The sequence below is a fragment of the Agelaius tricolor genome, unplaced genomic scaffold (assembly GCF_023055355.1).
Source record: "Agelaius tricolor isolate 1412-34295 unplaced genomic scaffold, bAgeTri1.0.p SCAF_3, whole genome shotgun sequence".
NCBI classification, from domain to species: Eukaryota; Metazoa; Chordata; class Aves; order Passeriformes; family Icteridae; genus Agelaius; species Agelaius tricolor.
In genome coordinates, this window is record NW_027269263.1 from 55,742,231 (window position 1) to 55,768,662 (window position 26,432).

The window sequence follows — 26,432 nt, forward strand, 5'->3', positions numbered from 1 at the left end:
TGTGAGCTGCATCTCTGTTAGGATGTTTACTGATGTTTATAGACATAACTGTGTGGTTTGGGGTAGCTGTGTTGGGTTTTTTCCCACCATCCTCTTATGTGACATAGTTAAATTCATCTAGCTGAATAATTCAATCAAGTAGGGGAGAGCAGGGTGAAGAGGGAGAGAGAAAAGATTTCCTGGAACCAAATTTTTCCAGCAAAGGGATAAAAACGCACTGGAATTCTGGCATCAGATTTAAACCCCAGCAAATTTATGAGGCCTATGATGGTTTTGAATTGAAAAGCATGATGAATCCTTATTGTAATGACACAAAGTGAATTTCTGATTGCCTTTTTTATTATGTGATCTTATAAGAATTCATCCATGTCTCCTATTAGATGGTGCTCTATTGAATTGTAAGCTTTCATTTGCGGGTGAATCACTAGTCAGGACATATTCCAACAATGAGATTTGTCTGACAGTTCCAGGGAAATGTATCTCGTCCTCCTGTCTAAATGTCGAATATTGTGAACTTTGGAGGGAAGTATGAAATCTAATAAGCTCACAAATCTTCAGGAACAGGAGTGAAATGACACCTCAGGAAGGGTTTATGTAAACAGCGGGTCAGTAACAATGGTGTAAGTAATAAGAAAGATTATATTTTCCCCACTTCTCTTTTGAGATACATGAATTAATTGTATTATGCCAGTACCTTGAAGACATGGTATTACTGTCAATGAAAAACTTGTATCCATGCTATTTAAATGAGAGAACCCAAAAATATGAATTCAATGTTTGGCACATTAAAAGAATTCATTAATAGGTATTTAAATAGAATATGTGGGAGGCTATTATATAATAAAATAATTTCAGAATAATTGCTATTTCACTGTACAGTAATAAAAGCTAAAGATGGCAGTAGGACTAATTTAAAAATAATCAAAAGTCAGGCAAGGTTTTGTAATTTATTTTTTTGACGGAAAGATGAGAAGAGCTTTGTAGAAACAGTCATTAGAAAGTACTTATATTGGTCAGAGAATACTTAGAAATATCTATCTGATAAATCACTTTAAAAAGCATTTAAACTTTTAAAACTAATTAAAAATCTGGAGGAGAGAGTTACATTAAAAAAACTTCATGAAGACTTTTCTATTTTCTCATGTTGTCTTTTGCTGGTTAGATCGTGACTCACATAACAAATGTGTGATTTTTTAAACTTTTTTTTAAAGATATACTGGCTAAACTCCAGAAAAAAATCATCCAAACATAAAAGTCTGATTTTGGGAGTTCACTTTATCCTGTGAGGAAATTGGTTAAAAGACTTCTTTAAGTCCAGTATGTTATTTTGCTAGCATGTAGTAAAAGAATGTGATTGCACAGTCCTTACAATATTTTGTTATAGTAAACTCTTAAGGTATTTCTTAGCAAATTAAATTCTGTGACTCAGAAAAGGACTTGGTTAAATGTTGATATATATATATATATATATATGTATGTATGGTAAAGGATTTGGAATTTTTCAATTTTGGAACAGCTCTAATGAGAATTGGACCATGTAAAGTTCAATTATAAACTTGCGTGGGGTGGTAATATTCTAATCTTGGTTAATGCTGGGCTCAATACTACAAAAGGCAGATGGCAATTAAATGAGCTGATTGTATTTTTTATGTGTAGGTGAATATCACCCAATCATGTTGAACCTCTCATGTGTCCTGGGGATGGATGTATCTGCTCTCCACCTCGGGAGGGGCATTCTCAGTAGCTGGTTGAAACCAGGAGCTAATGGGATTACATATAAGATATGATTAATCATTCAGTCATTAATTTGGCAAGCATGAAAAATGTAATAAACTGTTACTGTCAGAGGTATCAGGATCAACATACATTGTCCTTGAAATCCTCCTCAGACTTGGGCTGGCTGGATAATAGAAGGGACATAATTTTCTGTAGTTGAGAAATTATTCCAAGTGTTTCAGGTTTAGGATTCTCTGAGATTCCTTAAAGGAACTGGTTTTATAAGTGCTTTCTGATATCACAGTTGTTTGAAAGCAGCTCATTGTTTAAGCACCATGAACCATTAGTCACTTTTGGTTACTTGTACAGTGCTTTTCTTCTCAGATGATTCAAAGACTTGGAGATAAATCCTGTCTTTTCTGTTACAGAAAGACCATTTGCTGTTTTTCTTCCATTTCTTTGGCTTTTGAAAATATTAAGGAAGAAGAACCAAAACAAAGCAGAAATATGCCTGAGGAAATGGTTCAATGATTGCTGCTTCTTTTATCATGAATAGTATGAACATGATGTTCGGTCTTTTTCCTCATCAAGGATGTAACAGTCCCTTCAAATTTTTCTTTTCAAAGTAATGATTATATTTTCTATAATATTTTAATTTCTTCACCATAGACCTCCTTTTCTGTATTTCTAGAATATTAAATTTTCATTTTTCTGAGCAAGCTAAAAAAAAATATTCTGGAAGCTACAAGAATGTCCTGAAGGTGCAATATGCGTGTTATTATGTACATTTTAAATTATTGCCTGAACTCACAGCTTATTCCTTTCCTCATGTCTTGAAATATTTCTTCTTTGCAAAATTAGAAGTCGCTCCAAGAACATAAATTCTTACTTATTATTTATTCTTAAATTTTAGTTAGTTTTTTTTTTTAAAGCAGAGCACTCATATTAATTTATCCTTATCAGTCAAAGATCTTACTTCCACTGACACATTCATTCAAATCCTACACTTCAAACCTCTAAATTATGTCTCTTCTTTTTGCAAATTATCCTCTAAGTAACTAATATTTAAGTGGAATAACTAATGGAGTTCAGATTCTTCTGTATTTTTCTGCTAAGAGGTGCTTTTTTAAACAATAAGTAGAAAACTGATTCTACTAAACCTTTGTGGTTTTTAGGTGTGGAAAAAGATTGCAAAAGGTTCCTTCTGCAATATGGAAAACATTACACCTACGAGTAAATCATCCCAAATATTTGTAGTTTATGGGAGAAATCCCAGGGCCAAGCCCTATTGACTCAGAAACTCTCTAAATGGATTCTGTGCTTTATAATAAGTTGTGATCAGGCAGGAGGCCAAGTAGCAGATGGATTGATTGCCTTCTGCCAGAGGTATGGCAACATCAGCTGCATCTATTAGGAATGCATTTATTGTTGAAAATGTCAGCTTGACAACTGCAGTTCAGTTTGTGCTATCAAAACACTCTTTAGTCTCGTGATCCTGGAGTTGGATTGAATGATTTGTTGAGAAGCCCTACTTCAGTCTTATTTTAGGATCTTCTCCATACTCCTAAATTATGGTGATGTTTCCTGCTCTAAAGAAAATGGGTTTGCTGAGGCTGTTTCAGAGAAATCAAATAAATGGAGCTTTCCAAAACTGTCAATAAGGATGCACAGGAGATCTTAGTTGCTAAGTGTGAAACTGAAGTTTTTCACAAGATATGTAGTCTATGAAGAGAATAGTAGCAAACTAGCTCACAAATCAGTGTCTCTTCTGAGCTGCCACCTGTTGAAAGAGGGGAGCGTTAGTCACTTTGAAGCACTGAAAAAATTACAGGAAAAGATGTATCAATAGTCTGAGCTTTCCTACAAGAAAAAACAAACTCAGTTAGCATTTCATTTACAACCCAGGGGAGAACTGATGATTTGATTCATGGCCTAATCTAAATTCTAGATTCATTGCTTCATGGTGAAAACAAGAATTTAATCCCAAAGCAATCTTATCATTGCACATGTCTCAACATGTGAGATCAAATTCATGCTGTCAAATTTCATGTCTGTTCTAAGGCATCAAACACAGAAAAGTGTCAAATCCAGAGCACTTAATCTGGTTATTTCCAAGACATATTTCCAAAACAGGTCTATGCAAAGGGGTGCAAATACATTTATAGGGTGAGAATGTATCTGACAAGACTACTAGGGATCTGGGCTACTGCTTTAAATTCCCTTTATAGATAGTGAAGGGAAACAGGTGCTACAGGGTACATGCACCATCTTCCCAAAGCAGGGGTTTTAAAATAACCTAGGTGAATTATTCAAGGAAGTTCTTACTTCTCTGCTTCATGGTTTCCTGCATGTGGTCAGGTGAATCATTCCTGAAACTTTCTGTACTGGGCAGACTGACCCAAGATGAGGCACCTGCTCTCTCTGGAGGTGAAGCAGTGTAACCATGTAGGTGTACTGAGGGATACAAACTAAAAGAAGCTATTTTTTGGGAGAACTTCTGAATTCAGTGAGAGCACACTGCCAGTCATGGCTTACAGCTTCATGACCATGTCAGGCTGAAGTAAGTCAGAGTACCTGAAGTCAACTTGTTCCTCTTTGTGACACATTTTTTGTGTGTTGGCTTCTACAAGTGTCCTTTTTGGTTCAGTAGGCTACCTGATATCAGTCTACTGCTTAGGTCTCAGATTTGGTTGAATTGGATTTAAAAACCCCCAAAATTCTTCTATGCAGCTTCCTCCAGCTAGTCAGCTGCTGGATTGAACCTGCAGCTTTCAACAGGATTTCAACCTCCTACTTTAGAGAAAACACTCAGATATATGTCAGAAAGGCACAGTCTCCCAGTGTTTCTTTCTCATTTCAGTTAACAGCTGCCTTTGCTGTTTTTAAATGCTGTGTGGGACAGAAGCTCACATTCACATTTTTTAGAGCATCATGAGACACAGCCTTTGTCCCAGTGCCTGGATGCATGGTACAACAGTCCTGGCTAATATTTCCTGCTAGGACACCTCTCTGCCTCACTCTTCCTCATGAGCCTCCCATGCTGGCAGTGTGCTCCTAGCTCCAGCTGGCAAAGGGAGCTCACACTGACGTGTCACCACTTGCAGAATTGATGCTTGCTGGGGAATGGGTGCCTGTGCTACTGCCCATGAAATTACTGTAAATAGTAGACAGGCTTGAGGTAAAAGCAGAAACAATTTAACCAACTGAAGTGAGGAGTGTAAGAAATCGATTGCTATACTTAAGGCAGATACAGAAATGTGGAACAATTACAGTCCTTGCTGCTGCTGCTCATTCAGGTCTGGCTTCGACATCATTTCTTTTCCTTTATTTTCAGCTTGCAGGCTTAAACCAGACTAACTCCCAGGGTGACTGACAGCTCCCAGGAGATGGGATCTGGCCTGTAGCTGCACTTGGTCTTTCACTTGTTTCCCAAAATAGATCCTGATTTGGGATGAAATCACCCTTTCTCTCCCCCCTCTTTCTGCTGAGCATAATTCACCCTTCCTGGCCTTCTGCATTTCAGGATATATCTGACTGATTAAAAAAGCATCTGATTTTTTCTCCAGTGCCCTCATCAAAAAGAGGGTCTGTGGACTGTGTCTTTCAGGCAGCCTGAGCAGACGTGCACGGGCTTCACACTTATTTGACTTAACCTATTTACACAGTGCAATCCCCAGTGGCCAGATAAGAGAGGAAAAGTTGCACTACCACTGGATTTAAATGCATAACCCGTGTCTAGCACAGAACTTTCAAAGTACTTTCTGTATAAAAGAGAGTGGTAAATGTGAATCATTGATGAAACCCTGTATGCTGGAAAAGAAACTAAGGGGTGGTTTATGTCTGTTGTGAAAGGGCCATAAGCCTGGCTTCTGGGAACCAGGGAGACACAATAATGACATTTTTCCTAACTGGATGCATGATTGTATAATGGATATAAGGGGTGTCAAGAATTCAGTCTGAGGCATTAGAATACTGGAGTAATGATAAACTGAAATCCAGACTCATGCCAGTGACATGGTGTTGGTACATGAACCAAACTGGACAGAGTGCAGAACTTTCTTGCCTTGAGGCAAAGCCACAGAAACCATTGTGGTGACAGCAAGAGAGACTTCTGTAAATGGTAGGACACACCTGCCCATGTGGATTCCAGGTGTTCTCCTGGCACACCTCCAGGAGAAACAGCCCTAGAGAGCCCTGGGCTGCCCAGTTCCAATTGCTAGTTACAAGAGTCAAGTTTTTCAGGCCTCTTTGCTTTAGACCAGAGGTTTTAGGATGAACAAGGGATCAGCACATGTAACTGTCAAAGTTCAAGTGGATTAGTTAAAGGGAATCTAATCTGGTAAACAGTTTTACAAAGATTAGTTGTTTTTAAGGTATTTTCAGATTTTGCCTGTGAAGCTGTTGTGCACTGCTGCTGACTGCAAGAAGTTCTTGTTATTGCAGAAAGGTTATGTTTGTACTCATTAATGGTTTTACTTACCAGTTAAGCTTTTTCACCAGCAGGAGAGACAGAGTCCAATGTCTTAAGAAATTGTGAATCCTTTACAACTCTGAGGAACTGAAAATTAAGTTACTGGGATGAAAAATTTTACTGGTTTAATAGTATCTTTTATGTAATAGTTGGAAATGTGCAAAAATCTAAATTAGTCTGTACACTACTTTAAAAAGTGTGGAGAAGAAGGTTGGTTGTGTCTGGGAGGGTGGTCAGCAGGGTGGACAGGGTCTTTCTTTGTACAGCTGTTTTGTTATTAATCTGTGAAGCTGTAAATGTGAGAAGCAGAATTCTAAAAACCAGTCAGGTCTGTCAGAAAGAAGTATCTAGAAGGAAGCAGGGATGTTGTTGCTCACATGGCTGTTCTCATCAGGGAGGCAGGAAAATACAGACACAACAATATAGCTGTCAACCAGTTTAAGGATACATTTTGATATCAAATAATTGAAGGTACATTGGAAAAGATCTTTCCTTCTACAAAGGCCTCAGAAACCTATTTATCCTGACATAATCCCTTAATTTGAAGAAAGAGAAATTAACAGATATTGTCACCATAGTGCTGTGAATAAATCAGAGGTCCTGGGTGCTTGCAAAAGCCTGTCCAATATTTCATCATTAGCAGTGCTGGAAAATACTAGATAACTGCTTGTATGCTGACTGTGTTTATGCTGTGTGGAAGCTATGGGAAGTATGGAGATAGTCTTTCAGTAGTAAAGATTCACTGTTTCTCATAAGTTAAGTATTTTCATATTATGTTTGTTTCTTTTGTTCTTAAACAATTATTATTGTATAAGACTCAGTTTTAGTTTAGGAGCTTTCTGTAGGACCTTCAACTGTGTCTAGACAACTTCCATGAAAGCCTCTTTACCATTTGCTCAGTGAGTTGAATATATTTTTACTGAGAGACTTTTGGAGCTAGATATCTTCAGGGATTTCCTGGAAGATAATTCTGTATCCTGAAACATAGATAACTAGTTGGGTAATTATATCTCAGTAAAGTCTTCTATTAATAGGTATTCTTGCTTTAATGTTTAGATGTACTTCTAGAATTCACATTGCCATTTGTCAGTTCTTTGTATCTCTGCAGCTTTGAGTGCACGAGAAAACTTTGTTTGTTTACCAATTGCAGTTTATTATATTTTAAATTATAAATATATGCTATGGTGTCCTTACAAGACTGTTCCAAAGTTAATGGCTATTTATGTATCATCCTGGAACTTCCATTTCTGTCATAATAATAAAAAATGCATGCTTTGTCCAGTTTAAATATGAAGAAATATTTTTTTTTATTTTTGCTGAAAGTTTCATATATAAAACTCCTTAATGACAGGTCTAGCAGTTTTGGTCCTTGTAGTTCTATTTTTCTGTTGATTTATAAGGCTGTAATATATACAAAGCTCTAAGCCATCTATTTGAAAAAGCAGAGCTTTTAAGGAGAGGCTGGAATAGTTGTCAGAAGGACAGACTGAGGGCATACAGAAAAATGTATGCTGCTCATAGAGAAAAGCTGCTGGGAGCTTATTGGGCTTTGTCAGGTAGCTGATTTCACCGACTCTGAGATTACAAAGTTGAAGTTTTGCTGGGACTAGGTGTCTCCAGGAGATCTGAGTCCCAGTGCTGTGGTTTGAGAGCTGAGACAGTCTCACAAGGTTCCTGTTGCTGTTGCCCAGGCTGTTTCATCTGAAGACTGAAATTCTATGAATCAAGACAAAAGTTAAATGAAGAACTTTGGGTAGTGAGGGCCTGTGGCTTTTTGCTGTGTCATGGCTAACTTTGGGGAGACACACTGTTTAAAGAGTTGGTACCAACAGTTCCTGTGATCCCTGCAGCTGTCCACTCAAGGAGATGCCAGCCAGGTGATTGGGCCACTGACAGAGGGCCAGAGGAGGAACGTGGCTGTGGTCAATTCTCTGTACAAACTGCACCAGGCTGTTCTGAAGGTAGGCTTCTTCTGGCATTCCTCTTCTTGCCATAATGTTACCTGCTTGCTCTGTCCTTATGCTCCATTCAGTGGATGAGAACTCTTAGCAATACAGCCCAATTTTGTTTTTTAAGAGCTGCACCTTGCTGTGCATTTGTACAGCTCTTTGAGACTGGGCTGGCCCTTGTAAGCACCACTATATGACAAACTGTCAATATTAGAAGAATAAAAATATCTTTCTAGAGAATAATCACATCTGACAGGCATTACTATGTGAGCATAAACAATTGAACTCTTTGTTTTTTCTTATCTTTGTTCTAATCAGGCTGATAGCACCCTTGCTGCATCTGCTTCAGCCCAAGCTTACGTTTTTCAGGAGACCTTCAATGCTTTCCCACAGTTGTGGCTAAACTGAAAAGAGGAAGGAAAGGGTGAAGTCAAGAAAAGCAATAGCTCACAAATATCTCCATACATTATTACTGTGACTAAAGTCTGGCCTGGAAATTTTTCAGGACTAAGCACAGTTATGAATAATTCCAATTTACTGATTTAGTGATGCCAGTTGTTACACAGTCTTTGTAAACTAAACCAAATAAGATATATTGGTAGTTGCAGTTAATCATATTTAAATCCTAGCCTGATTAGAAAAAAGATCATGAGTACTCCTGACTCTGGATATGTTCAAAGAATTTTAAAAAATGCTAAAAAGCCTGTAAAATTTCCTTGGATTTTGCAAACAGATGGTAGATCAACTTTTAAGTCTGCTTTTTCTGTTGTACTTAGTAATGAACCTCATGTGTCTTAGTGTTGGAGGGAGATCTGATATGATTCAGTCTTTGAGTTCAGTACTTATCTGGCTTAAAAATACTATTGTATAGCATGTTCAAGACTGTAAGGAAATTGGTAGAATAGTCCTTCAGATCATTCCTTGCCTCTCAATTTTAGTATTCTTTTAGCTGTACATAAACAACTATTTAACATGTAGTGCTATAATAGTTATTATACTGAGAAAGAACAACCATTCCTTCAAACGTTTGCCACAGAGTTGCTTGTATAGTTCTCCATGAATTCTATACTTAGCAGTGGGAGAATACACCAGTTATTTTTATTCTGATTCTGTTAGCCCTTCAGCTAAATTTCAGCTTCACTCCATTGAGTCATTTCTTTGCCAAGGCAGAAGCAGAGTCCATAGGAAATCTGAGAGCAGAGGATTGATGATGCACTGAAAATTCTGTCTGTATAAAGCACACTTGATAGTTATCTGTAAACACTCATTACTAAGATAACTCAGTATGTTTTTAAATGATGGTGAATATTATAAATTCTATTTATAATTACTTTACAATTTTTAGGTTATTACCAGTCAGAGCTCATTTCCAGCAGCTGCTGAGCAAACGGTCACAACTGCCTTAAAGGTAATTGAATGTCCATATGCTTCAGGGATAGGGCTGAGCTTGGCTTTGTTTGTTACACTTAAAATGGGCACTTATTTCCCACCTATTATTTTACATCAGTATATTCAGTAACAGGTATACAAATATTCTGACATTTCTAATTTATTGTGTCTGCAGCTACATATGTGTTACCTATGCTAAATCATGCTGGAGTCATGCTTGTATTCAGAATATTCTCATAACAGTCAGGACATAGATGTCATCTGACTGTGAAAATAAATGTCTTTCTCTGCAGCATTCACACAGCAATAGCTGGATCCTTCATCACCCCCTTCCTCCCCCAACAGACATCAAATTATAATTTTTATGTGACCTGGTACTTTCCTGGAGGGGGATGTGGATGGTGGTGCAGCCTCTGTAGCTGACAGCTCTCCAAGTCTGTCCTGCTGGGCACTGACCTGGGAGGGGTTGTGTGCAGGGGAATGAAGGGCAGCTTGTGTCTGGGCAATGAACAGCTGAGCCAAATGTGCCCCAGAACATGTACATGTACAAACCAGGAATGCCAAATTTCTGGGCAAAGCAATTTGTAAAGCCTTCCTTCAAAAAGGAATGCTTTTGAAGGAAGCAGCAAGCAGCCTTATTTCTGCACTTTGCTGGTAAAATCAGTTAAAAATGTTATCATTAGGTTCGGTTCTCCTATTTTGCATTTTCAAATGCAAAATAATAAAAAGCACTGATAAAATGAACTGTTTCCTAAGGTATTTTTGAGGTATCAAAATGCAAATGCTTCTAGTTTTTGTTTCCTTACTTGTGCCTTTTTCTTGTTCTATTTTAGGCAGTCCATGATCTAATGGGAAGTGCTGTTCAGCCGCTACTGAACTCTGTAGGAGATTCAGTGGAAGCTATTATCATCACTATGCACCAGGAAGATTTTTCTGGGTAACTAGAAATGTCTTTTACATTTACCATTGCTCGAGTAAGATGTCCTGCATGTGTGTAATAGATTGTTATTGCCACAATGCCCTTGAAGCAAGAGTGCTTGTTTGTTGAGGGGAAGGTGATGCTTTATGGTTAATGAACACAGGAAGCAGAATTACACCTATCTGTTGAAACAAATTAATCAGGTAGCATCTGTCTTCTCTCCCTCCCCCCACTTTTATTCATATCTGTTGAGTAAAATTCATTTCAAATAGAAAAAGAAATCTGACAAGAGGCCATTTTTGTTCTTCAAAAGGCCTTTCTGGTTTCAAAATGTGGGTTTTTTGGACAGTCTTCAGAACTGTCAGTATTTCTATTTGTCAAAGCATATAGCCTGTGATGTAATAGTTAAAATTGACTTTTTTAAAAATTTAAATCTCAGGTTCAGTATGTTATGCTATTTACCTAGTGTGTTTTCATTAGAATTTCCAGGATTCTTTACATGCCAAGATCTTGAGTCTGATGTATAATTGAGACTTCCTTCCTAAATTTTATTTTGGTTGTCATGTCTGTTCTGACATTGCTTGCACCATCATCAATTGTCCTGTTTTCTGTCTTGAAAATTAACTATTTTTTCAGAGACATCTTGAATTTTCCTTTTGAATTTCTTTTAAGCAACATTTTACCCTTACCCTCTTTTGGCACCAGTAGCACAATACCTCTCTAGGAAGGCATACAGTTTCCAGCCAAAGGCTACGTTTTGTTAGGTAGCCTGTGTGTTCTTCTAAGTTTGGAAGAGCACTTTGACCTGACTGTCAGTCAAAGAAAGAGAAAGAGGATTGGTTTGTATCTAGGGGTTCTGTGCTGCTTCTGTTATACTGACTTTGTAATCCTGGGTTTAGAGGAATCTCAGAGACTTTTTCTCTACAGAGAACAGGTTTGGGATTGACAGGCTAAGTTAGTAACCCTGTGACATATGTTTATATTTTACAATCCACTTTAGGGTTTTGAATCAACAACTGGGACATTCAGATTTAGGATCTGGATTTCAGGTGTAGGCTCCAGATGGAAGGAGGCTCTGCAGGTTGGGTAGGAGTGGGGTGTTGCCCTTTATCTTGTTATTTCTTGTTTCGTCTTTTAATTCTTCACAGACATGGCTGATAAAGAGATGTTTTCTGACTATAGTTTCAGAGAGAGTTACATGCTCTGTATTCTGAGTAGAAATGAGACTCTACAATTCATGCCATGACTTGATGGGGTAGGAAAAAAGTTTAAAAGAATCCAATAGGTTTTGGTTGTGTTTTAAAGATGAATTTAGCTGCCCCTATTTCTCTTTCTTCTCTTGTTTTTTCAGATCATTATCCAGCTCAGGAAAACCAGATGTCCCTTGTTCACTCTACATGAAAGAGCTTCAGGGTTTCATAGCAAGAGTCATGAGCGACTACTTCAGGCATTTTGAGTGTTTTGACTTTGTCTTTGATAACACTGAAGCCATGGCTCAAAGAGCAATTGAGCTTTTCATTCGCCATGCCAGTCTGATCAGGCCCCTCGGAGAAGGTGGGAAGATGCGCCTGGCAGCGGATTTTGCACAGGTACCCTCGGTGCTGGTTTCTGCTTTGTAGTGTCATTTCACTGAAAAGTATCAATGCTTTTGTCCCCATTGAGGTGTAAGCAGGCAGTAGTAGAGATTGGTGCATTCCAGGTCTAACATCCTCTCTGATAAAATACTGGATCCTCCATTCAGGGAGGTCTGACAGCTTCCTGTCCAGGGGGCTGTTGCATTTAAATTCTGCTGCATCTTGGCATGTTGTCCCACTGGGCCAGCCTCTGTGGCACGTCCATCATTTGCCACCATTCATTCACTTCATTCTTTCTCTCTCTTCTAATGGAATATGGTGTGTCACTTCCTTAATCACTCTACATATCACAATGCCCACAGTGGTTAATGGCTAACTCAGCTGCTTTGCAGTGAAGGAGACAAGCTAAAGAAACATCAATGTCCTGGGCAAGAGCTGCCCTATAGAAAGCAGAAGGGCAGTTGTCTTGTGAGATTGTCTTTGTGACTTGATTGACTGACCTGCATCTCAGCTCTGCCTAACTCCTGTCCAGGACTAAAGTACAAAAGAAATTGCTAGATTCATATCCATTACCTGTCTGTGTTATCTGCTATATCAAAATTTAATTTGTCTGCAGTACTACTGTATGGTTAATGTGCCAAAGAATCAGGCATCCATGGATCAATCTGAGGCTGCCATTTATTATTATCCAAGTGGAAAAGGGAATTAGCACCAGCTGTCTGCATACTGAGTGCTGATTTTGGCTGGTAGGTAACTGAGGTAGGAGAGGAAGGCAGGGAGGGAGGAATTGCTGCCACCTCCACTCCTTCTTCTGGCTGCTTTGTATCATTTGCCTGTGAGTTACATACTCCTGAGTAAAATTTTTTTATTCATTACTCAAAAATAGCAAATCAGCCCTTAACCACAGAAATGAAGGGGAAGTTTTCAATTGCTTTCAGCGAGAAGGTTCCATTCCCTTCTCTATTTTGAAGACAATGGCATAAAATTGGAAGCAAAAAAAGGACACTTGACTCTTCCTGTGGAAGTAATAGAGATAATTTTTGTAATTTATGCTAATTTTAGCTAAAGTAAGTCATATAAATTTGGAAAATATTTTTACCTGATTGTACAGTAAAAGCATCTGATCTAAGCACCTGTTATAATCTAAAAATATAACTTGTTAGTAGTTTTTAAACACTGATTCTTCTCACTCTGACATGGGCTACCTTTTAAATAAAAAATGAAGACATGTTTTTGTACAGTGTAGAGGAATTTGCATGGTCTTCCCCACTGTGCTGAGTATAACTTCTCAATGGACAACTGTATAGACATAAATATTCTGATTTCTTTTGTACCACAGTATAAAAAAAAAAGGGTTTGAATTCATTCCTGTCTCTCCTGCCTTCATCTGTTGCTGCATCTGGGGACTTGTGTTTTTCTTTTCTTCACATTGCACCGTATTCTTGGCTTGTTTAAAAATGGGCTTAAGACAAGAAATCTGTGTCCAAGCAGCTGCAGGAGCCAGCTCAGTGCTCCCTCTGTGCCTTTGAGCATCTCTGCACAGAGCTGCTCTGGGTGTCCCAGGCTGCACAGGGGCTGGAGTGTCCAGAATGGCCTGGACACTCTGTCACCTTGCTCAGGATGGAAGGAAAAGGACTGAAACATTTTGTAAGTGGACGCTGCCTTATGTCCATGTTTTCTGGGATGTGTGTGTGCGCCTCCCAAAAACCTGGTGGATTTTGTGCACATGCCCACCATGCCAGCTCCTGGGAGCCTGGCAGGAAGGTGGTTGTTGCTCTGACCCAGCTAGCAGTCCTGGTGTAAAAAGCAGCTGTAGTGGGGACTAGGAGAGCTTGCTGCTGCTTTTGGCTGAGGAGGGCAGGGAGCAGGTATTTAGCTGGGCTGCTGGCTTGCTGAGAAGGATAAATTTTTCCAAATGGCCATAAGTGCTGTGTGCAGGTTTTATTTTCAGTCCCAGAAAGGCACTGCATTGTTGGACTAAAGCCAAACCCAAAGGAAACAACCTGCCTGGAAAGATACCATGTGTAGGAGTAGGTTTGTTTATAAACTGTTTTTACTTGTCTTCTGTCTTGTAAAGTAATTTTGAATTTTCTCTGCACAAAAATGGTTACATGTTCCTGGTCAGAACTGACTTTTGAGATCTAAGACCCCTTCTGGTATTTTGGGGTTGCTTGCAAGCAAAAGACCTGGGCAGAAATCTGTCCAGAAGCTTTGATTAATTTGAGTTCTTATTATAAACACACATGCAATGAACCAAATAACCTTTGATTGCATCAAAGGTTATTTGATGAGATTTTGGGTATCTCATGCTTCTTCACATTCAGGGCACTCACAGAGTTACAGCTGCCTTATACTCAGCAAGAATAGCTTTGGCTGAGAGTCTGATTTGAAAATTTTTGCACTGAAAACGTGTTTTACTGATAAGTTGCCTCAAAACAACAGGTGTCCACACAGAAGGAGAAAATGAATTTCAAGTTCTCTTCATTCAGAACTGGGTTTGCTGAGGTGCATAACAGCCAATTTTCTGGAGTGAGCCTCAGCTACTCATACATTAGGTATTACTGCTGTGGCTCTGTTGAATTCTCTGTCTTAGCCTGTTTGCAGTGTCAGTATGGCATTTGGCTGCCCTGTGCATTAAAGATTTCTCAGCAGTGAGACTAGGTGTGTGCTACTGTGGCAGCTGTAAACAGAGCTATGATAGGCTTGAAATATGCCTGAATATCATTAATGTGATTGCATGTAAATCAGTGCTTACAGGAACATTGGAAATGTTCCTAGGAAATGTGCACAGCACTGCAAGGTTGTTATCAGTGCCACAGTTCCTTGGGAGTCTCATTAGAAACATTTCCAGGCTGAGTTCAGCTCTTTTCATGCTCTCAGTTTCAGTTTTTATGCAAGCAATTGCACAAGATTACTTTTCAGCTCACTCCTGTATACACCCAAATCAGCTTGTTTTGTTTGGTTTTGTATTTTCAAGGTGCCCATAATTCAATATTCACATATTTAATACCAAATTTCACTTTTTAATTCAGTGCTTGTCAGACTGAAAAAAATGTTCTCCTGGAGGCAAGTAAGCCAGCAAGCCCTGATGGTTTTCAACACTTCTGTTTCTGGGGAGTGCAAGTTCTTCTCCAGAGGACCTTTTTATTTGCTTGGTGTTCAGAGCTGTTACAGCACTTAGGCACAATTTGGGATTCTGGCTTGTAGTTCAGGCCTTCCTAAAACCTGATGGAAATGCTGGAAAATGCTGCAAAGAATGAACTATTTTTATTGGTCCTGTTAGAGTTGATACTATTCTCTGTATGCTTTTCTGTATTTCTTATCTAGTTATGATTTATGGTTGGGATTTTTGGCCTTGTTCAGTACTGTGTTCAGACTGTTTTGATAGGGTACAGTTAATGCTGCCACTAATTCTTCAAGTGTTTCTCAGAAAATTGCTGCAAAATACTTGAGTTTTATTGAATTTTCCTAGGAAAATGTTTTTATGGTAGAAGTTTACAATGCTAAATTCTAGTGTAGAAGAGCTGTTCCTACTTGCTGGCTAGACTAGGGTCAGAATCCAGTTTCCTGATTCAATATGTGGCATTAAAAAAGGGCAAGATTTTTAGGCATTTGGATTTTTTAAATGTAGACAGATTTGCTCATTTGATCAAACATGATGATACAAGCGTAAAAGCGCTTTTTATAATTTTTCCTAAAAAATTTGCTTTCTAGTTTCTTACAGAGAAATGAGAGCAGCAGGATGCTGTAATCACAGTTGTAGTCATAAAGACAGAAACTACTAAAGCTAAAATACATTTAATGTTTAGTGCTAATTATCTTCCTGGAAAGAGGGAATTATTTGCTGATGTGTGTTATTTTAGAGGTGTTCCAGCTGAAGGATTTACTTAAACAGCAACCGTTTTGGAATTGCTGCACTGGGGAGAAATCAAATTGCACATCCCTTCAAGGCCAATGTCCTTGCATATAATAGTTCAGCTCTTCTGCTCCCTTGCTTGTTAAAGCATCCTGTCCTGGTGAATGGCTAGAAAAAAGCATTTTGAGGTAACATTTAAAAACTTGGAATTCATCTTGGCCAGGAGGAAATGTAATTGCTAAAAATTTAATGTTAAGATTTTCCAGCTGAAAAAACAGCTGTTTAAGTTATGAGAGATCTTGAAAATACCACAATAGGCACTAAAAAGTAACTTCACTATGGGCTTTTTAAAGCAGTCTTCAATATATATGCATTATCTGTATCTAGACTATGTATTAACTTCACCCTTGGGTTGCTGAACATAATCCAATTAGAGAAGCCAGGCATGTGATGTATTTTTTTCAATATGGCCAGCCAGTGAATAGTTCAACAGATAATTGACCACCTAGCCATGGGCTATGGCAGAGTCATATGAGAAGAAAAGATAATATTGCCTTTTTGAGCTTAGATAGCATTAACCATTGAAAAGAAGCATATGTTGGGCAGGCGCCTGCCACTGTGTCCTGCACAGCATAGCAAACCAGCATGAATAAATCATGGCAAAGCAATGAGTTTTGAACAAAGCTAAAAGAAAGAAGTCATTAGGCCTTCTTCTGTTCTATCTGCTGCTTGCTTTTTGGCAAGCACATTCATCTCCTAATGCTCCCCTTGGATTCTGTGCTAATGATAATGTCACATCAAGCCTCTGTGATTGCAAATTACTGCTTGAACACCTGATTTATCACTGAACTTAACCTGGATGTTTGAATTTTCAAATTTGCAATTTGGAAGGGAAATTTGGAAAAGAAACAGAAAACACTACTTACCCTTTATATGTAAAGTCCACAGGACGTGGCTGAGCGAAAGGCCTTGCACAGATAATACAAACACTGGCTGCCAACAGCCAAAAGCATCCCTTGATGTCAGAGCTCACTGGCAAGCTTTGAAATTATGGCTGTGTATCACAGCAGAGGCTGCTACAGCAGAACTCACTGTGTGAATCAACAGTTGATGCCATTTCAGGTGATGACAGGTAACACAAGCCAAAGTGATGCACGCTCAATTCTCTGCCCAATTCCAGCACCTTGAAAACAGCAGCTGTTCCAGCCGAGTGCTTCCTCCCCAGCACTTGCTCCTGGGCTGGCACAATGCTCAGCAGAGACACTAAACCCCTCTCAGTGGCCTCAGAAGTGATTGTGACAGCAGAAGGATGCTGTAGCATCCCACTGTGTCACTGGGCTCAGATAAACACCTAAAATTCAAGGAAAGAAAACAATCTTAGTTGTTATGTGAATTATACTGTTTATTGGAGAGAGATTGGGTTATAACACAAAGACTAGTATTGTAAAGTTAAAAAAAAAGAGTTTCTGTGGTTTATGTACATTTTTACCACATTAGTTTTTGCTCATTCCCACTCTTCATGAGTCAATGTGAGATAGTATAGTATGCTGCAAAGCTTAAAAACAATATTTTTCTTTGGCAGCTATTACTTCACGAATCCACCATCTGCTGCCATTAAATCTATCTAGTTCTAGCAATACTAATAATTTCCTACAGTGAATAAAGGTTGAAGATGAAGTAATAGAATTTTCCAAAGTAATTTTTCTTCTTTAGTACTTAAGACTAAAAATTTTAATTTACGGAAACTACAAAGTATATTCAAGAGAATTCATTTAAATTTGTTTTAATAAGGAATTGGTTAAGCTGTAGAAAGTTTCACTTAACATCTCATTGCTTCATATTATGTTCCAGGAGCGAAACAATCCTTTAAAACTTATTAAGCAAAATTATATTTTGCTATGCTGTTATTTCTTCCCCCCCTTGAGTACCGTTTGATCTACGCATCTCTGTTTCCACAAGTCAGACTGGCAGTTTGTTGCCTGTTATCAAAGTCTCTAAAGAACCTAAAGGATTTATCTTCTCCCTGGTCCCTCACAGCTACAAGCCCACAGCTCCCACCAGAGCTGGGACACCAGCTCCTGCAGGATATCAGTTCCTTGCAGCTGCCCCCAGCCAGTGCTGATGCCTGAAACAAAGCTCTGGAGAAATCAGAGTCTTGCTCCTGTTTGTTTTTCAGGCTCTGGAGGGTTCTTGTATCATGATGCAGCAAGGCATACTTGGTTTGCTCCTTGTTTTGGCTGCTTGTTCCTGGTCCTGTGTGGCACAGCAGCCTCTTGGCTCCCACCTGTGCTCCTGGGGGAGCAACGTGCTGAACTTGCTGTACCTTCATTGCAGTCAGAGCCCCTCCCTGCAGCAGTTCCTGCAGAGCCTGCCTTCCCTGGGAGCCTGCCCTCGCTCCCCTGTGCCAGCAGGTTCAGCACAGCTGCTGCTGGCTCCTGAGCCACAGGGACATTGACCTCCCACCTGCCTGCAGGAGAGGTGACCTCATCCTCAGGGGGTGGAGAGGGGCCATTTCATAGCCTGAAGATTTGGGGACCAAAAAGGGCAGCAGGCAAGAGGAAGCCAGGCTGTTACTCAGGTCTGGAGCCTTATTTCCTTATGTCCTGGATTTTTTATTCACTTTCTTCTCCTTTCTATTTCCATAAAATGCAGATTTCAAGTGGCCTGGAAGTGCCAGATATGGGCAGGTATGCAGAGGTCCCTGGGCTCAGGCAGTGGCTGTGCACTGCCCATGGGACAGCTCCCCATTGCTTTCCAGAGCTACCCACCTCTCCTGGTCTGCAGGGGAAGCCAGGATGCTTGGGTTGGACCCTGTGGCTTTCCCAGCTTTGCCTGAGTGCCATGTAGGGGGTTACTCCTACAAACATGATCCACCTGACTTACTTTGGGTGTCCACCTTGGGGAAAGGTGCATCATCCCCCAAGAGTGGCTGTTTCTTGCCACTGCCTTTGAAGAGAAGCTGTAGATGTTGAGAAGCAGGTGAGATGACTCCTATCCTGCCACCTGCTTTTAAAGAGGGATCCCTGAAGTATATAGCCTTGATTTGCATTATTCACTAATTTAAGTTCTTCTGGGTTTAGATGAACTATGGCATCATAGTTCACTGCACCCTATTCCTTGTCTATGCTGGATCCCCAGCATAATTTTGTGCTCTTGGTGAAGCTGGTGGCCCAGCTTCCATCTCTGTCTGAGGAAATGCTGCAGCTGGAAAGAATAATATAATAGTATTAAAGACTTCACTGTAAATAGTGTCATATCACAAACACTTTGAAACTCGTTCAGCAATATTACTTACAAGAGAAACTCATTGTATGGTGGTTTTGATCCTCTTACTTATTTTAGCTGTCATCCTTTGAAACTTAGTTTAATTGTGCATTATATGTAAATCAAAGTCTGAATAGTCTTTCAAGTTGGGGATTTTAATAAACAGAGAATAAAGCTTGATCCCTTATTTGGCTGACATTTCAGGAATGCAAAAAATAAAGACTTCATCCATGTCTGAGTAAAATTACCTGCAGGGTTTTTTTAATGGGTGGTATCTTTATTGGTGTGCACATTAACTGAAATTTTGCTGTGTAATGTTCATGCTCAGTCTGGGATCCAGAAGGGAAACAGTTCTTTCTCACTTCTGTGTCCTCACTGACAAATGAAGAGCCTGTGACAGAATTTAGATGTAAAAACCCAAGTGGAGCCTGACTCTTCTTCAAAAAAGCTGAACTCCCATGCTTCAACAACAGAAAGTGTTTTAAACTTGTTTGTTTTTAAAGATGGCTGCTCTAACTCAGAAACCCAACAGTATGAAAATAAGTATGAAAATAATGGTCTTACTCTTTGACCATGATTCCATATGACCCTTTGGCAATAGATCACAGCTGCCTTCTGTCTAATCTGTATAGGTTTTGGGGCCCACTGTTCAGGAAGGAATCATTTTAACCTTGTCTTCCACCAAAGGAAAGGGTGCCCAGCTGAAATGTACCTGCAGTTTTACTGCTTTACCAGTGGTTTGTGGAGACCTGCCTAGATTTGTTTTCTTCCCAGGCTGTGGTCAGATTTTTGGGCTGTTGACACAAGTGCTTCATTAGGAAACTCATCACCAACAAAATAAACCTGCTGCAAAAAACAAAGCTTTAGTCTCAGAAAGCTCAGGAGGCCCCTTCTGTTGTTATGCACAGACTGTAGAGACATTTGTCACTAAATGCTTACTGCCAAGAACAAGGCAGAAGTCTTGGCTTGGGCATCATAGTATGAAAGGAAAAGAGCTTCTTGTCTCAATTCAGCCACCAGACAGAAGTCACTGACTTAGTCTGTAAGTTTGGATTATTGCTTAAAGACTAAAGGCTCATTCAATGCCAGGTGTTATGTTTTGGGAGGATGGAACTCCAATGGAACTGTTTGCTTTTCTAGATGGAGTTAGCAGTAGCCCCGCTGTGTCGGCGAGTCCCTGACTTGGGAAAGTCCTACAGACAGCTGAGGTCATTCAGGTAAGGAGCAGTCACAGTATGACTAAACTGTATTTCAAACTGATTTATTACCTCCTGTTAGTTCTGATTGAACTGAGAGCTTTTTTGGCAACACCCACCTGCAAATTAGAAATAGATTAAAGTTCTTTTAAATTTTATGCAGAGTATAACTATGATTTAACAATCTTTGTCATGCAAATGTTGGCCAAATTGTACTTTTTTGTATTGCTTTCAGTGCATCTTCTGTATGACAGCGAATTCTATAGTTACCTTAAATGTTTTCACTGAAATACAAAATTTATGGTCCTTTGTTGTTTAATTACAATAGGCAACTGCTCTAATTTTTTGCAAACTGGACCTGTGTTGGAAACCCAAGATGCAGAGTAGGGGCAAAAAACTCGATGGTTCTATCCTAACAAAATATTGCCACCACATAGAGGCACTTTTCTAATGCATAAGATAAGCTTTTTCTTCATTTAATGAGTGTATTGTTACATTTTTCCAGACCACTGCTGTTCCAGACCAGTGAGCATATTGCCAGTAGCCCAGCTCTGGGAGAGGTTATTCCATTCAGCATTATTCTTCAGTTCTTATTTACAAGAGCACCACCAGAGCTAAAATCACCCTTCCAGGTAATAAGATCAACTTGTCTTTTATTTTCAGATGTCCTAAGGTGTGATGAGCATTGTAGTTTGCCCTAGCTGTTTTAGTTTAAAATTATACAAATGCATATTTTATATAATATTTGGCTTTGTTTTTATTGTGACAAAGGCATTATAATAATCGGTTTACTAAATTGATTGATTGATTGATTAATAGTAGGGATACAATAACCTGATATTAAATAGACTCCCAATTCTTTATTATTCTGTCAGCTCGTAGTAGAAGTTGCAGACCTTTCCCCAGACTGCAAATTGCCTGGATCCTTCTCTTGTAAGATGCAGGAAATCTAGATAAAAACCCTGTCAGAAATGGGCCAACAGCTGATGTAGGAGATGACCTCTGAGCCCCCAAATAACATACTGGGCTATTCCTGTTAATTGTCTTTGATTTCTTAATTCATTCTGCATCACTGCAGTATTGAGAGCCTCATGTGGCTTTCATTTATGTCATCTCTGATTCTGAAATTGGAGTGTTTCCTTTTTTGCATTTTGTGTAACTGGTGTTTGTGTTTCTCTGTACCAGAGGGCTGAGTGGTCCATTGCCCGCTACTCCCAGTGGCTCGATGATCATCCATCTGAGAAAGACAGGCTTGCTCTCATACGGTAAAAATCGGGCTTCTTTCTCCTCTACATTTATGATAATGGAGCAGGAACTTAATCTGCACACTAGGACTCTTGAAAAGTAAAAAAAATGTGCCTCAGGGGATGTATCACAAATACCATTACCTTCTCTCCACTCATGGGATGAGTTGCAAAGTGGCAGAAATACAAACTCAGAGCTCTCCTGTCCACTGCCCTGTGCTCAAACTCTCCAGTGCCTTTGGAAGGAGCACATAATCCTCTTGTAAAGGGAGTAACTGTGAACAATGATGGCTTAAATTAATAATGTGTTTTTGCAAAACAGCCCCTCTCTCCTAACTGCTGGAAAGTCAAGACTGCAGCTGTCCTGTCATCTGTATCAGGAAAGAGAAGCTCTGAAAGCTTAACCAATATGAATGTAGGTAGAAATCTAAAAATCTAAAACTGGAAGACCCTTGTTACATACCTGGAATGTTACTCTTCAGGAAATCAGCCCATGATCTTTAGAAAGTAATAATTACATCAGGTTGCTAGGGTAGATAACTTCATAGCTAAATATTATTTTGCATCTTAAGATGTTAGGAAAAGTTATGAAGAGTCTTGTTTTTCAAATCAAGCAAAGTTTTGAAGTATGTTAGAGACAGCAGATTTGTATGAACATGACAAAACCAGCCTGGGGATCCTCAGGATTCAAGACTCAGATGATCATTTGGCTCCTAAAGCCCTAAACTCTCCAGCTGCCATCTCAGTGGCAGTCACTGTGTCCCAGGTCACTGCTTGGTGTCCTCCACAGCTGCACTGGGCTCCATCTGGCCTGGGAGCCACCTCTGTCCTTGAACTATGATGCATGGGTGTTGCCAGCTTTTGCTGGAGTGATAAAAGCTGACTTCTACATCCCAGCCAACAGTGATTGTGCCTCAGAAATTCAACTGTTTTCTTTCCACACTTCTAAAGCAGCCAAGAGGAGTCTGCTATAAATATTTGCACTTCCTGAAGCTGATAGCACCACACAGTCCCATGTAGTGATCAGGCCAGTTAAGGAGATACTAGTTGATCACCAGTAGATATTACTAGAATTTATTTCTGAAATGTTAAAATACAAGCTGTGTCTCTTCATATGTGTATTTTTTGAAAATCATACTTGTGATTGGTCTGGTTTGTCTACAAAACCAGCTTTTCTTGAATCTCAAGCCATGACACTGAATTACAGGGACATAGGTGATAGGTGTATATGTAATCAGCTATGAACATTTTGATTGTGTTGTTGAATCTCAGATATAGTAGGGAAAGCAGGGAATGCAAATCATTTGAGAACTGGTGGGATTTTTTCTCTTCAATTTGTTTTCCCAAGTTTGAAAATGCCATCCTTAAACTACAACACATTTTTGTCTTTGTCTGCAATTAAATTTCATCCAGACTGATTCAGTTAATGGGCGTGCTGGTGGTCATGTTCAGACACTGATAAATTGTTCTAACCATGGGGGTATTAAGGAGCAAACCTTGGGATGAGGCTTTTAGGCTGAGACACTGTCATCCATTAGACTAAGTAGCAAAGCTGGAATATTTAAGTTTTCCTTTCAATCCTTTCACTGAATCCTTTATTCATTTTTCATGGCTAGTTATCCATATGTAAGGCAGGCAAGCAGGCATCAGTCACTAGTATGACCACGAATCACTCTTATTTTCTTTAATACTCTATTGGAAGATTTCTGAGCCAGCTCTTTGTGTGTCTCATATGAACCCAAGTTGAACTGCAGGCCTCTTGCTCTATCAGTCACCCTCTTCAGGCTTTTTCCACCTGTAGTTTTTCATCTGTGTGAGTTGAACTTTGGATGTTTGGAGCCCTCAGATCCCTGCACTGGCCTACATCAAAATATTCTCTTTTTGTTTGCTGCAGCCTTGCAAATGGTAATTTTGTGCAACTTCCCTTTGTAACAACTGTGCAATTACTCTAGGGACCTGCTGCCTAGATATTAATTTCCTTGTGTTACCAGGATCCTTCTAGCTTCATATTAAAGCTAATTGGAGTGCTGCTTCCGCTCTGTAGGTCTTAAATGCTTTGCTTGAAACGTGGTGTGAATGGTATGAATTAGTCCCACTCTGAGCATTTTTGTGCATTTCCTTCTGCTTGAATTCAGCATGGGGGTGGTATTTACCTGGCCAGAGGTATATTTGCCAGACTCCCTTTATAGACAACAGAGAGAAACAGGCGCTGCTGGGGCTGATTCATCTCATCCTGAAGCAGGTACCTAAAATAGGTCAGTTGCATTGTGTCCTGAAAGCTCCCATTTTCTCTGCTCAGTGAATGGAGTGTGGGCTGGGACACAAGAGCTCTCTCAGGCAGCCAGCTGCCCTGCAGACTTTTGAAGTTAGGTGAGATGACCCTGCTGCAGGTGTCCTTCCTGAACAGGGATTGTGTTGAAAGGAGCACTTCTTTAAGTGGTCAGGGCAATTTCTTTCTTTTTCTTTTTAAATTAAGCTTGAAAACTCAACTTTTCCTCCATAAAAGAAGCCCTATTAGACTTGACATGATTTGAGCCAGCCTGAAGGATAGTTCATCCGTTCAAGGGCCAAATTCTCACCTTTACCATTAGACTGTGTGTTAACTCCCCTTATTCAAGCTCACCCTTGCTGAAGCAGAGTTGAAAGCCAGGCCCAGTGAAGGGTTCATTTCCATAAGGAGCTGCTGTCCTGAGCTGGGCAGTTGCTCTGCCCACTCATCTGCCCGGGGCAGGAACAAATGGCAGCTCAGGGAGCACCATGAGAGCCCCATCTGTGCTGGGCCCAGCCTGGCTGGGCAGAGCTGTGTGTGTGTGCTGGGCTCAGCCTGGCTGGGCAGAGCTGTGTGTGTGTGTGTGCTGGGCTCAGCCTGGCTGGGCAGAGCTGTGTGTGTGTGTGTGCTGGGCTCAGCCTGGCTGGGCAGAGCTGTGTGTGTGTGTGTGCTGGGCCTAGCCTGGCTGGGCAGAGCTGTGTGTGTGTGTGTGCTGGGCTCAGCCTGGCTGGGCAGAGCTGTGTGTGTGTGTGTGCTGGGCTCAGCCTGGCTGGGCAGAGCTGTGTGTGTGTGTGCTGGGCTCAGCCTGGCTGGGCAGAGCTGTGTGTGTGTGTGTGCTGGGCTCAGCCTGGCTGGGCAGAGCTGTGTGTGTGTGTGTGTGCTGGGCTCAGCCTGGCTGGGCAGAGCTGTGTGTGTGTGTGTGCTGGGCTCAGCCTGGCTGGGCAGAGCTGTGTGTGTGTGTGTGTGCTGGGCTCAGCCTGGCTGGGCAGAGCTGTGTGTGTGTGTGTGCTGGGCTCAGCCTGGCTGGGCAGAGCTGTGTGTGTGTGTGTGCTGGGCTCAGCCTGGCTGGGCAGAGCTGTGTGTGTGTGTGTGCTGGGCCTAGCCTGGCTGGGCAGAGCTGTGTGTGTGTGTGTGTTGAGCTCAGCCTGGCTGGGCAGAGCTGTGTGTGTGTGTGTGCTGGGCTCAGCCTGGCTGGGCAGAGCTGTGTGTGTGTGTGTGTTGGGCTCAGCCTGGCTGGGCAGAGCTGTGTGTGTGTGCTGGGCTCAGCCTGGCTGGGCAGAGCTGTGTGTGTGTGTGTGCTGGGCTCAGCCTGGCTGGGCAGAGCTGTGTGTGTGTGTGTGCTGGGCTCAGCCTGGCTGGGCAGAGCTGTGTGTGTGTGTGTGCTGGGCCTAGCCTGGCTGGGCAGAGCTGTGTGTGTGTGCTGGGCTCAGCCTGGCTGGGCAGAGCTGTGTGTGTGTGTGTGTTGGGCCCAGCCTGGCTGGGCAGAGCTGTCTCTGCTCGGGGCAGGAGCGCAGCCAGAGGGGCTGCGGCGCTGCTGGCCAGGCACAAACCTCAGGGCACTCAGGCAGGCAGCAACAACCAGGGGTATCTCCTGCTCCTCTCTTGTCCTGAAGGTGATGCTGCTGGACGTTTTACTGTTTGTTTTTACAGTAATTTTTATAGCACTGGATTTAATAGACCTGGTGTCACACAGATGTGCTCGTCCGCAGCAGAGTCTCCATTTTCTGCTTTGCCCCAAAGTTTGCAGAGCAGACAGATTTTTACCAAAGTACTAAAGAAAAGTCTGGCCCAGCGTCCTGCAGCTGCCTTGCTGGTGGATCAGGACAGCAGTGCACAGGGTGCAGTCCCAGTACTGAGCAGAAGGATGATCCCTGCCTCTTCTGAAGCTCACCATGGAAATCTGACTCCATTTGACCAAAGGCAGAGCCCAGCAGGGTGGCACTAGGATTCACAATTCCATATAAGATTAATTAATTAGAGTCATTGTAAGGGATCCACATTAAGATTCCTTAAGAACCACAACCCAAATCATACTTTTTTTTCCCCTTTTAACTCTAGATATAAATCTTCATGGGTTCAAATAACATTTTAAAGAAGAACTATCAGGGTCTTATATAATCAGTTTGTCCTGATTTCCAAGAAAGCTCATGGTTTTGCTCATGCAAGTGAAGTAATTTAATAAGTGCTTTAAAATCCTTTTCCTTATGTGGGAGGGCATCTTAAACTTAGGGCTTTTTTTTCCTTACTTCTTATGGCATTTTTAATGAAGCATTAATATATGCAGAACATCCCACCAACCCTCCTTCCATAGCTCTCTTTTACAAACAATATTTGTAATGTATACCATAGCTTGTCTTTTAAAATAGAAACAGATTGCTGAACAGGTTTTATGTCCTTTATTAGACTAGAAGATGCTGAATTTAGGGCATTATTTAGTCTAATCCCTTCAAGAGTATGTTTTGTATATTACATAAACAGGGTTTCTTCCATCTTAAAAACAATAATACAACTATACATCTTATATATACATCTTTTTATATGACAACAGCTGTGATCTCCTCTCTGCTGGAGACTTCATGATACTG

The 26,432-nt window shown here is 40.5% G+C and overlaps 1 protein-coding gene across 1 annotated transcript in view; it reads left to right on the plus strand.

The window, feature by feature from the left end:
• COG5 (component of oligomeric golgi complex 5) overlaps positions 1-26,432 on the plus strand; it is a 174,171-nt gene that overhangs the window by 142,245 nt on the left and 5,494 nt on the right. Inside the window, exons 15-21 of the mRNA XM_071423903.1 lie at positions 8,038-8,148; positions 9,482-9,544; positions 10,359-10,462; positions 11,796-12,033; positions 20,279-20,355; positions 20,840-20,966; positions 21,520-21,599. Of these exons, the coding sequence (XP_071280004.1) occupies positions 8,038-8,148; positions 9,482-9,544; positions 10,359-10,462; positions 11,796-12,033; positions 20,279-20,355; positions 20,840-20,966; positions 21,520-21,599 (800 nt within the window). The remainder of the gene's footprint in view (positions 1-8,037; positions 8,149-9,481; positions 9,545-10,358; positions 10,463-11,795; positions 12,034-20,278; positions 20,356-20,839; positions 20,967-21,519; positions 21,600-26,432) is intronic.